Source organism: Gymnoscopelus braueri (assembly GCF_963280865.1).
Source record: "Gymnoscopelus braueri genome assembly, chromosome: 20".
Lineage (NCBI taxonomy): Eukaryota > Metazoa > Chordata > Actinopteri > Myctophiformes > Myctophidae > Gymnoscopelus > Gymnoscopelus braueri.
Genome location: NC_137622.1, coordinates 16,590,939 through 16,604,857, shown reverse-complemented (window position 1 = coordinate 16,604,857; position 13,919 = coordinate 16,590,939). Strand labels below are relative to the sequence as shown.

Here is a 13,919-nt window from a genome sequence, read left to right as displayed (position 1 = left end):
ATCTAATTTAGCATTTAGAGAACAGGTGTATGTGGGCTCCTGATTATTGTTGAGATTCAGACAGGTGTATGGTGTGTTCCTGATTAATGCACTGAAATCTTGCTTTGTTGTGCCTTTGACAGCTTTCCTAGTTTGTTGGAACTTCTCCTTTTGTTACTATTTCACTTAACTAGTGTGTTCATGGTTATTTAACATTTGCTACTGTAGCATGGTACTACAGGATTGTCATTGTAAAGCCTGTGTAAATTAGAGTGTTCACCTGCTGAAGTTTGATCGCATTATGCTCGTTTGTTTGTGTTTCAGCACTAAATAAGTTTAAGTCTCGTTAATACCTTAACTCTAATGCCCACCGGATCACAATTGTATTTCCAGGGAACAGATTTGATAACAGGGTGGACTGTCAACTATAACTACATTGTTTGTGGATTGTTGGATCTCTTTTTTTTGTAATAGACAATACACATCATCACTTTCATCCTACTCAAACCCTTTCCCACCCTCCCCGCCACCCACTCAAACCCACACAACCACACTGATCCAGTAAAACACAGAGTCGTTTGTGGATTGGACTAACACTTTGTAAAAAATAGCAGAGGCATAACCTGAATGGAATCCAGCCATTTATTAAAATAATGGACTTGGCAGAGGGAGCACCAAGTCCATTATTTTCCTATATCAGGACATCTCACCCTGCATTATCACTGACATGATGCACTCCTCTTGTTCTCATAGAGAACATTCACACAGGTGTGTTAATACGTTTGTTACAGGTGGACATGTGTAACTCTGTTTGAAATGTGCTGTTTAAAGTCACTTTCCCTTGTGTTGGTTTTTGCCTGGTAACATCAGCCTCTTCTATAATGCAAGGAAAAAGCAATGCAAAGCAGCACCGAGCCTTTTGATCTGTGTGAGTATTCTCCGTGACAGGTGCACGGTGAAAGCAGAAGATCACAGAACACAGCATAACAAGACGACTCCCACGCGACGGCAACTGCAAGGCATCCGTGCGTTGGCGTCCTCTTGTTCTGAATCATGGAAAAATCCCAACATCCACAAACAACTCAAAGATGTAGCTTCGAGCCATAACATTGTCATCATCTCCCTCTCTCTTTTTTCCCCCACATCTTCCTCTCCCTCCTCTCTGTTTCTCCCCCTGGCAGTCTGCTCGCAGTTCTCCAAAGGTGTCTACGCCATCATTGGCCTGTATGACAGGAAGACGGTGAACATGCTCATGTCCTTTTGTGGGGCGCTGCACGTGTGCTTTGTCACGCCGTCCTTCCCCATCGAGACGGCCAACCAGTTCGTCATCCAGCTGAGGCCCGAGCTCCAGGACGCCCTGGTGGGGGTGATCGACCACTACAGATGGAACAAATTCGTCTACATGTACAGCTCTGACTCAGGTAGGCTGGCAGTGGTACAGGGCCGGAGATGATGTTTTCGCCCATCTATGTGTCTGTTTGTCTGGCTTTCTGTGCGTGCGTACGTGTGCGTGCGTGAGTTTGTGTTTGTGTGTGAATCTGGGGCTAATCTCACAAACTACTACACAGATAATTGCCAAACTTTTTGTGCATGCTGTCAGCAGGACTCAACCCCCGGATACTGTTCTAATGCTTCAACGACAACTGTATTATTTTATATTTTTGTGAATTCATAACCTCATACCTACAAAGCTGATACATGTCAGCAAGGCTATGGAGTGGAACTAGCTTATCGGGCACAAGCAGTCCGTTCGGCATATGAGATTACACACGAGCGTGTCATTTGACACCAGTTTTTCAATACCTCAGAGAGACACAGACATACACACAGACGCAGACATGCACACATGCATATGCACCACACACAGAGACAAAGAGTGACACGTATGAGTGCCCCACAACACAAAGCAGATGCATTTATTCCGCCATACCGTTACTCATACGCCGCTATCATAGGCTGATAGATGTATTCCCCAATATTATACAAAACCTAATTACATACTGTATACTCATAGGCCTGCTGATCCTAATCATCATTTTACATACACAATGTTTACTATATGCAAGTGCATGTATACAACAGCATGCACGCATTTTTGGGTTGATGCAATGCCACACATCCTTGCCAATGTCACATTCTGCATCTTACAAGGTACTTTGGCCTAATGGAAAATACAAAAGGAGGGTAGAGCCAATACTATAGATACTATGCAGTGGAAAAGCGACTTTACACAGCCCTGCGATAGGCCACTCGCCCTGCGGAGGTACTTTATTTTTGTGATCACTTTTAAAGCTACATTCTATGTATGTTTTATGTGCACTTCGGTAATTGCAACTACAATAAAGATGCTGGTGCGTGTAGTTTTCAATCCAGTTCGCTGTCTGCTTCAAATTGTCAAACAGTAAAGGTGTCCTACCTAACAATAGGGTCTAAAATTTCTCAATGGAAGAGTAGTCAGACCACTTCCAACCACTGCCGACGTGCTGATTATAATTTGTATTAACATATTCTATATATTGTATTAACATTAACATACTCTATATAATACAGATTGTAGATTTATTATGCCTGAGAGAGAGAGAGAGAGAGGGAGAGATGCAAGCTAGTCTCACCTGCTCTTCTAGATTATTTTTATTTTTTTGATTCAGTGGATTTCTTCCCTATATCATTAGCTTTCAGCTGTATCCAGTGTTGCTGTGAGGTAACCACACACAGAAGAAAAACGCGGTCCCGCCATGCACCCAAACTTAGTTGCCCCCTGAATGGGGTCGAATGTGGCACCCAAACTGCAGTTAGTCACCCTCTGAACAGGGTCATATGTAGCCATTGTGCGGCACAGACACATTTATTCTTGTCCAGTTGTGTCTCTGTACAGGCTGAGGACCCAGAAAATAAATATTGACCTGGCACCAGCCAAAAGATAAATCACACAATGGGAATGAAAGATTAAGCCATTCAGGGTACAGTTTTCACAGCCGCTCACGTAAGCAGTGTGGCGAGGAGCAGTTCTTTTGTCAGCAGTACGTGGGGGTTGAAGAAGAAAAGGTACAATCGTACAATTCAATCGTGTTCTTTAAATCGTACAATTAGAGCATGTTCTTTAAATCTTACAATTAGAACATGTTCTTTAAATCGTACAATTAGAGCATGTTCTTTAAATCGTACAATTAGAGCATGTTCTTTAAATCGTACAATTAGAGCATGTTCTTTAAATCGTACAATTATCTTTAAATGCTCCTGAACAAACAGGGAGACAATGGACCTGTTAGCACCAGGTGTATACCCCCCCGTCCCCCCCGTCCGGTCTCTATCCAATCAGCTGTAACCTTCCCATAATGCCGTGCCATCTGTCCCAGGTGTTGTATGTGTTGGAGCATGACCACGAGGTGTGTGAGTGTGTGTGTGTGAGAGTGAGAGAGAGAGAACGAGAGAGAGAGAGAGGAATAGTTTGAATACATTGTTTGAGTGCATATGAACTCATATTGTATGAGAGAAACTTCATGTGCAAGACTGTGTGCGTCTATCTTTGTTTGTGTATCTGTGATCAGTGATGCATGTAGATTTGTGTGACTTCCTCTTCACACGGTTTTGTCTGCCACTGTCTGGCTTAAAAACAGTCTCAATCCATAACACACTCGACATAGAGCTTAGGTGGTTCTTCTCTCTAATAAAAAGTAAAGTACAGATTCTCAAATAATTTACTTCAGTAACGGTACTCAAGTGAGGGTGCTTGGTTAGTGTCCACCACTGCACACACCATGTGTGTGTGTTGTGACTCTTTTTGAGTGAGTTTTGACCACCGGTGATGTATGATCACCATGGAAACAGTTGTTTAACCACCCTGATCCACTCATACTCACTAGTGAGACACTCAAAGGCTATTACTCTCTCTGCTCTCCTGTGTGGCGCAAGGATCATTACCCACTTGTGTGTGTGTGTGTGCGTGCGTGTGCGTGTGTGCGTGTGCGTGTGCATGTGTGTGTGTGTGTGTGTGTGTGTGTGTGTGTGTGTGTGTGTCTACCAGCAGCCCTTTGTTGACTGGATAATAGGCTAAATCAAGTGTGTGTTACAGCCTTTTCTTATTTTTTTGATGACCGGCGGAGTCGACTCAATGGAACCCCCTCAATGAACCCTGAGGGTCCCCAGACCCCACATTGGAGAACCAGTGCTATATATATTTTTTGAGGGGAAATGGTTGCCTAGCCAGGGCTATGTAAGTTGCAGGTTGCGACCTTTAGGGCGCGAGGAAGCTGAGGAATAGCATTTCTACAACGTGTGGCATGTTTTGTAAGAAATAGGCCCCTCCCATAGATGTTTTGACAGTATGGATTATTATCACATGACTCACAAGATCATTTGTATCAGAATTTGGTGTAAAAAAATAAATAATACATCATAAAAAACATGTTTCTTCTACAAACAGTTGACAAGTTTAGCATTTGTGGCGCTCCCCTATATGTTTGCAAGTGAAATAGCTTTTCGGCTCTGTGTTGTTTAGAGTCCTTACATTTTGGGTAGATTGGACACTGCAGGTGTGTGTGTGTGTGTGTGTGTGTGTGTGTGTGTGTGTGTGTGTGTGTGTGTGTGTGTGTGTGTGTGTGTGTGTGTGTGTGTGTGTGTGTGTGTGTGTGTGTGTGTGTGTGTGTGTGTGTGTGTGTGTGTGTGTGTGTGCTTACGCACGCATGCATTTCCTCTATACACTACTAAAAGCATTTTGCTTTATGGACCACACTATCGAGTTATCTTACATTGGCCAAAACACTTTCATAATTCAATCCAGATGCATTACTTTTCTTTCTATAAATATTGCATTTTAAGCGCATTACCTAGAGTGAAAAAGGACAGAGCAATAAATCTAAGTGAATGTTGCTGTTGTTTTCCTGCAATCTCAGGAATTGTATTTTTTTTTTTTTTTTTTTTTTTTGCCCAGATAACATTGTCTTTATGTGCTACAGTACAGGAGCTCTTAATGTAAAGTGTCTCTCTTTTATTTTCAAAGGCTTGAACGGGGGAGGGGATAGTGTGGGTGGGGGGGGCAGTGGCATTAAACAATAACAATGAAATAATAAATAAAATTCAGAAAATTGTTTCTAAAAGTATGCATTTTCCATGCTGTTGGTTACCTGGTGCTCAGGTCTGCATGTGTTGCCGCTGGCCAGAAGGGTACTTATACAGAAGAGGCCAGATTCCATTATGATATTATTCTCCCCCAGGAGGCCTTAGGGGCACAATGTATACCTTGACTAGCCTCCACCAGACTGGCTCTGATTTATAGGGCTGCATCAGCCTACTAGCCACACTTTAAAAGGCAAAGAAGTATTCAATAGTGTTGCTGTGTAAATACTGTGACGAAAAAATACGAAAGAGAGAAAGATGGAAAGAAAGAAAGAAGGATTAAAGTAAACAAACAAGCATGTATTCCATGATAATCTGCCACCAGCTCTTGGTTTGTGATTGAAATTTGTGGCTCCATAAAAAATTCTCTCATACGGTAAATCAGAGATGTCTATAATGGAACGCAAAATTCAATTCCATTCACCTGTCATAATTCTCACTTACTCTTACCCCTCTAAAACTCCTGTGCACATCTAAGCTTTTAGACGTTGTTAAAAATACGTATGCCAAAATCCCCCAAAAGTATCATGGTAGAGTTCTCAGTTGCAATGGACGTGGAGCTCTCCGTGGTGCTGACACAAGAACCACAGACACTGCTTGATGCTAAGGCAATGTTCAGCTCTCTGTCTCTCCTGGGCCAACTGGCCTTTCACATGGCTATGATTGACTGCCCACAGTGTTCCCATGCCTATCATCAATTTCATGGCTCCTATTTAAATCTGTCAGTGCCAAGGACTACAATTATTCACCAATGAGAAGCACTGAATGAGAGGGGCAACATGAAATTGCACATTGGTTGGTGCAAAGCATTTCACTACTATATTTATTTTAACTGCTAAATATGCACCCCTATAATTTTCTTCCCACTCCGCTCCAATCTTCCTGTGGTTGCCGATAAAGCTTTAGTGTCGGTGTGTACATACATCTACTACACACGGTGGCCAAAGCCCATCCATCTTTGCATTTCTTTAATGGCTAGGTGTCACAGACAGACAGGGACCTTGAATTGCCTGTAGAGCAGCTGTCTGTACATTACAATAGACCCAAGGAAACATCTGTCAGAGGCTGTGAGTGCATGTGTTGCAGACTCTTGGCATGCCCTGTGTTATGCTCTCCCATTCTTTAATGACACCATTTTTGGCACGTTGTGTTCATCTATTTCCATAAAAGGCTTGGGACTTCTTAGAGGTTCTGTGGCTATAAGCCCTGCGAGTGTCCAATCATTCGCCTTTAAGTAGCTGAATATAAAAATCCAATATATACTGTGGCAGGTCAGTAAGTATTTTCCAGTCTTAAAGACAGTAAACAGCTATGCATCATTCAAATTCCTTTATTTTACATGGTTGCACACCAATATGGAATGACGCTGATGGGTTAACTGGATGGGTGATTCCCTTTTCTTTACCAGCAGTAGTGTTAAATCACAGATCTAGATGTGGTACGAACATGTACATGCACTAGGCTAATATAAAACATTCGCAGGCCACATCCGGCCCACGGCAGTGGTGGAAAGTAACTAAGTACATGTACTTAAGTACAATTTTGAGGTATTTGTACTTTAGTATTTCCAATTTCCACTACTTTTACTTCTACTCCACTACATCTCAGAGGCAAATGTACTTTTACTCCACTACAATGATTTGAAAACTTTAGTTACCAGTTACTTTTCAGATATAAATGATGATATAATGAAACATACATTAACCATTTTTGCCCTATTTTATAGGCTATTTGAAAATAGCCGATCTACAAGCTTGTGAGCTTGTAGATATGCTATTTTCAAATATGTTGTACTTTTACTTTTGGTACTTTAAGTACATTTTGATGCCAATAATTTGAGTACTTTTTCCACCACATCCGGCCCGCGGGTTGCCAGTTTGACACCCCTGTGTAAATCAAGAGCCAAGATCGATGTGTTCTCTAATTGCCTCTTATTTCCTGCCTCAGCATGACCCCCTCAGCCCATTAGCTGCACCGTGCAAAATGCTGCAAAATGCTACAGCGCATTAGCAGCCTATCAGTGACAGCTTAAGGGAGTGGGGCTGCATGTAATTTGCACTTGGATGATGTAAATCTGATCGTGCCATCCGCCAGCCAGCACACTCAAACTGATTGTTTGTTAGTGAGATGGTGAGGATTGTTCAGCCTATTGCTGTAAGAGCAGTGATAACTCACCTGTACACACCTGTGTGCCTAATGAAGTGTCCACTCCTTGCACTTGGATTATCATTCTGATGGATTTGTTTATCGGGCACAGGAGGGAAGCTGTTCGGAATGAGCCGTGTTCATTCGTCTTGTAACACGTAATAGGACTATGCATGCTATGAAATTAGACGGCACATCATTTGTTCATGTCCCATGTTGTAGAGAAAAAAATATCATTTTCAAATGGATTGCCTTATGTAAAGCCATATGGACCAGTCGTCCATTACTTCTAATTCCTTGGGGGGTACCAGGGAGTCCCCAGCTAAATTAGTTAATATAGCCCTGGCAAAAAAGTTAATTATTAATTAAAAATCCCTGGCACAAAATATTTTTGAGATGGGGGGGTCCCCGGCCAAATACTGTACATATATATATATTTTTTTTTGACATGAAACAGTTTGAGAACCACTGCACTAGCTCACACCGTTAACCCCTTGTTTACATCCAGACCCTTTCACCAGCAGGCCACACTGATCTGTAGTTCCTATACAGTTCCCAGGGTTCTTAGTTCCACCTGACCTCTGAGTCCCCCCCTCCCTTCTCACCAGGACTGTCTGTACTACAGAAGGTTCTGGACACGGCGGCGGAGAGGAACTGGCTGGTGACCTCGGTCAACGTGGAGACGATGACGGAGGCCTCCTTCCAGAAGGTGTTCCAGGACCTGGACAAGAGGAAGGAGGGACAGATCATCATCGACTGTGAGACCGAGAGGCTCACCGGCATCCTCAAAAAGGTGAAGGAAAGCTTTTCACTGTCTGCTGTTGCCAAGGTGATATTTATTTACCTATGTGGCACTCCAACTATGCATTTATACTGTATGTGTTCAGGTGGTCTGTGAATTTTTACTTTGACTGTCACTGTGGTTTGCATATTTTAGAAGTCAGTCCACATACCCTACCTTGAAGCGTTTATTGTTTAAGTCGTTTTTATTATTTTCCAGACATGACATCACGCCTCCAGTCAATTTTTTTATGGCACATTTATTCTTTCACAAAGGCACAGTGCCAGGGTTATGCAGGTGCTTATCAGATGAACAAAGGAGGGAGGATAGAATGGAGAAAAGATGGATAAAAAAGAGAAAGCAGTGGGTCGGCCAGGCCGTCCGGTTTGGTGTTTAGTCTCCTGGAGCATCAAAGGACAGGAGAGATAAATAACATGGCGCTGACATTCAGAGAAGGCGTTTCGCCAGTGACAGGATCTGCACTTACTCGCCACTGTACTGCCTTAGGATCCTTGCATACACACACACACACACACACACACACACACATGCACACATGCACGCACGCATGCACGCACGCACCCACACACACTTGGTGGAACAACATGATGGAACTGGTTCGTGCTGGTTCATACCCGCACACAAGAGCAATCGTCTCATCATCAATGTATGTATCGCTATACGACACACATGAATCATCACACTAACCCATTCACGCATACTGTAACACACACAAACACATACTGTACACACAAATTCACCCACACATATATACACACCGCCCACACATCCAGACGTGTGCATGCTGGCACAGGGTGAGTGTTATTGATGGCCTGGTGTCCACAGTTAAGGTTATTGCATCAGTTCTCACCAGTTTACAGGAGCTGAGCCTGAGAAGTTCTGCTATCAGACAGCAACCATCCATCACACACATGTGCTCGCTGCCTGCGCATGCACACACACACACACACACACACACACACACACACACGAACACACAGATATTGTACACACAGTCACACACACACATACACACACACACCGTCACACATATGTGTACGTGTGTCTGTCTGTCTGTGTGTACGGCTAATCTCGGAAAACCACTATTCCGATTACCACCAAATTTCTTGTGCATGCTACGAGTAGACCAAGGAAGAAAATACCCGAAAATGTTTCACATATCAGAATATTATTTAGATAGTCTTCTATCTAGATAGATAGTCTCCCATTTATCTAGATAGATAGTCTTCTATTTATCTATGAATCCAGGAATGTGTATGTGTCTGTCCTCGGGATGCCCAAATATGGAGGTGACATAACAGACGTCATATGACTGTTATAGACTTGAACTTCAATTTCTCTGACGGATACAGCACTGTCTTATATATCTTACTATGAATGCACAAAATCTCTGCATGCGTGTCCACGCATCTGCGCGTCCGATCAACTCGCCCGACCAAACAATAATTATCCTTACAGGAACAACATCAATCTGAACTGCACATACTGGCTGACTGCCTGAACATTTCTTAACCTTTTCAACATATCTTACACCAGTCAATATTAATTAGCCAAAGTGCAAGGGGGGAGGAGAGAGGAGAGGAGATATAGAGCAGTGGTTCTCAAACTTTTTCATGTCAAGGACCCCCAAATTGACACTTATTAGCCCCCGGACCCCCATTTCAAAAGATATGCCAGGGACCCCCATAAGAGAAGATTTGTTACGGCTCTAGCAGTGATTCTCAACCATTTTAATTTCAAGGACCCCCAGGTTGACATGCATTAGGGCTACAGACCCCCATTTAATGGCATTTCTATCACTTGGACCGCAATTTAAATTGTAAAATCTATGTCAATTTAACTCTGAGAGTGTACAAATGGAACCAAATGGACCCGTTGTTAGGGTCCATTTGGTTCCATTTGTACACTCTCAGAGTTAGAGACCCATAAGGGTCCATTTGGTGCCTAATCTATCATTTAGCTGGGGACCCCCTGGAACTCCCTCAAGGACCCCTGGGGGTCCCCGGACCCCACTTTGAGAACCAATGATATAGAGGAGAGGAGAGGAACACCGTTTCCTCTCCTCATCAGCAGTTCGTTTCCCCGACCACCAGACAAGTGACGCAGGGGGACTTCTGAAAGGGCCATGCCGAAAATAGGTTACTTTATTCGGATACAATGCGTGTCACTGTCCGCCCCTGCCGGTTCTCTGAATTTTTATTTTTAAATGGGCTCTGTCATGATTAATTGACCACATATATGAAGTTAAACAACTACATTCTATCCGAACGATATCTTTTAAGTAAATTCCGTGCCTCAAAATAGAAGTTTGAGAGCTTTTTGAAGTTATAAAACGTCGGAGAAATACACGACGCAGCAGTCGCATACGGGTCATGCACTACGTCATAACTGTGCGCAGGCTGCGTGCTAAAAAAGAACTGATCTGCAAGCTAAAAAGCATCTCTGTTGACGTAGGTTGATAGCTTGTAGATCTGCTCTATTTTTGCATGATGCGAGAACTTGCCTCTACGAGAGACGGAGAGAGAGTACATATTAAATGAATGAATGAACAAAAAAAAAAGACACTCGTCATCAGTAACGAGTAGCGAGGCCTTTTTTGACCGAGTAATATGGTATTATATTACTGTTCTGGCAGAATAATACCTTACTTTACTCGTTACTGGGAAAAGTAATAATATTACGGTAATATATTATTTTTAATTCGTTACTGCACAACACTGCTGATGACACATCATGAACCGTCTGACCGACCGACTTCAAACTCGGTGTGCTTGTCGCCAAGGACCCGAGGGAGTGCGTTGCCCAGCATAGATGCTTGCCGATATAGACCTTCAGAGATCGTGTGCCCCATTTCTCACACTCACTCATCAATATTACGTCACTGCCCCGAATGGGTGCCTGCCCGTCGCCCATGAATGACGGACAGTGAAGGTGTCGGCTGTCCCAGATATGGAGTTCCACATGGCTCCAGACTGCCCTCCTACTGTGATAACGTGTGCTGCAGTATGCATAATATACACGGCCTCCTCTGCCCTCTAAACTGGCTCAAGTGTTCATCTGCTACCAGAACACAGATTTTCTTCAGATAACGCCACTGACAGCATCCTGAGGGCATCTGTTCTACTCTCTCCTTAGATTCAGAGCATCCACAGAATACATAAATACGCCCCTGGATAATCTATTTATTTTTCTGACTAGATTTTATCGCAGATACATGAACAGACTGCACTTTAAAATCCTGCGTGTTCATTTCACTCAGAGTGAACTAATGGCTCCATTTGCTTACTTGCAGACTTATAAATGAACGCACAAGATTTTACTGTGTTGTTCTTCCAAGCTCTAGGCTGAGCTGCAGGGTCTGCTGTGTGTTGGAGTCACCATTAATAACAAATGTCACCGTCTGCCATCCCCCCGAGCATCATTAAACACACCCACACACACACGCACGCACGCACGCACGCACGCACGCACGCACGCACGCACGCACGCACGCACGCACGCACGCACGCACGCACGCACGCACGCACGCACGCACGCACGCACGCACACACACACACACACACACACACACACACACACACACACACACACACACACACACACACACACACACACACACACACACACACACACACGCTACCTAGACATGTAATTGCACACGCTAATAGACACTGGGCGTGCGCACATGCACATGCATACTCATACACATCATACGTGCACACATGGGAAGATATGTGAAAAATGTGGTCATTGCACAACACGAAAATAAAGATGAGATGGGAGGAGATGAGAGGATAGGAGAGGGGGTAGGTGAGAGGGAGAGGAGAGGAGAGAAGGTAGGACTTGAGTACAGAGGAGCTGAGAAAAGGAGACATCAAAGGGAATAAGGAAGGTCAAATCAGTCTCTAATTGACCCCTACATTTTCTTCAAGTCACTTTTGTAATTTTTACGGGTCAACCGTTATTCTGCACTTTGTGTGTTTGTTAGCAGACTTCTCATATGAGGATTAAATGTGATCTCCTGTCTGTCTTACACTCTCTCACACACACGCACTTACACACACACTTATCAACTGCCTCTGTCTTTGTGTTCCAGATTGTTGAACAAGGCAAGAATGCGAAGAGTTATCATTACATCCTGGCTAATCTGGTAAGAACTCTGTCACATCAATAACACTCTGTTTGCATTCATTGATTCCCTGCTGACAGAGACATTTCTCTTCACGGCTCACTTCACCCTCTACAGTCCCTTTTTACGCTGCTACAAAAACATGGACTCCCGACGCTAAATGCTTCATTACCTTTATAGCGCACTTACCAAATCACCTGTCCTGCATGTATTAATGTTTTCCCAAGCTGCTTAGTTTTATCTCTTAAATACCCTCCCCAATACACCCGCACGCACGCACACATGCACGCACGCGTGTGTGCACACGCGCGCACGCGCACACACACACACACACACACACACACACACACACACACACACACACACACACACACACACACACACACACACACACACACACACACACACACACACACACACACACACACACACACACACACACACAATAGAACAGAACAGAACAGGTGAGTCTGATTATATGTGAGAGGAGACAGAAGCTTGTCTATAGAAAGGAGTCCAGAGCTGCAGTGAGGCAGACAGACACATAAAGGTCAGACACTAATATGCAATAGCTCTTTTTGTTCGCTGCCATTTTCCCATCATGTCACGTGGTATTTTTGCAGCTCTAGCAGCATTTAGGCTTACTAAAATAGCCAAATGAAGGGTAAATTGAGACGAAGAAAAGCCACAATAATACCAGCATTAATATGCAGCTGTCAGCCCGACGATTTTTAACTGCTGCAGATTTTAGATCCCCCTCCTGTCTGCCCAGTTTTCTTGATTAAAATGTAAATGATGAAGCTTGGACAGCAATAAAGGCTAATAACCAAAACAGCCACAATAATGTGTAATGGCTCCATTAAAAGGCCTGTGCGAGTGCGACAATGACGTTTCCCCGATTGCTTTTGTCTTTTTCTTTTTGTAAACCTCATTTACGTGTGTGTGTGTGTGTGTGTGTGCGTGTGCGTGTGCATGTGTGTGCGTGTGTGTGCGTGTGTGCATCCATCCATGCGTGTGAGAGATCGAGAGAGATCAGAGACATAAGCGAATCAGGGCTTCATGGAATGTTTCCTTTACTTCTGAGAATCAGGAAGGACCGGTTTCTATAGTAACCTGTCCAGCTCACTGCACTGCATTAACTGGCACATGGAGCAGAGACACAAAAAAAAGACTCAGCTGAGAAATACAGACACCTGGCAGCACACACACTGGTACAATAGACAGACTGAGGAGAGAGGGGTGAATGAAGGTTGGGGGCAGGGGAGGTAAGGGAGGTAAGGATGCTCTTGGTTTCATTTTTGTCCTTTGGTCGTAGTTTTTTCTGTTTTCCCCAACATCCGCCTGCCTCTATCTGTCATAGTACAATGATTGATATAAGATTGTGGAAAGTGAAGCCTGTTAACTCGCCATTCAGAACCTTTGTGCACTGTATTAGTCCGTATTTTATGTGTTTTAATCCCGTCTCTGCCTGAGCGCCATTTTATTCCTCCGTTTACATCCTGTTCATACCGAGTGTAATACCGGCTTTCACCTGATGCGCCCCACCACTACCACCCATTGAGGAATACAGGGAACACGGATGGGATTAAAACACATATTTATTGAAATATATGGACTAATACTGTGCACACAGGTTTGGAATGGAGTGTTAACATCCTTGGCTTAAAATGTTTTGTACAAGTATGTACAGAGAAGTACAGGCTTTGCGGGCGGATGTCCAGTGACTATAGGGACCAAGAGACCAACACT

The 13,919-nt window shown here is 43.6% G+C and overlaps 1 protein-coding gene across 1 annotated transcript in view; it reads left to right on the top strand.

The window, feature by feature from the left end:
• LOC308076274 (glutamate receptor 1-like) overlaps positions 1–13,919 on the top strand; it is a gene marked incomplete at its 5' end in the record, with an annotated part of 81,263 nt that overhangs the window by 24,094 nt on the left and 43,250 nt on the right. The window contains 3 exons of the mRNA XM_080416487.1: positions 1,161–1,400; positions 7,848–8,032; positions 12,138–12,191. Of these exons, the coding sequence (XP_080272613.1) occupies positions 1,161–1,400; positions 7,848–8,032; positions 12,138–12,191 (479 nt within the window). The remainder of the gene's footprint in view (positions 1–1,160; positions 1,401–7,847; positions 8,033–12,137; positions 12,192–13,919) is intronic.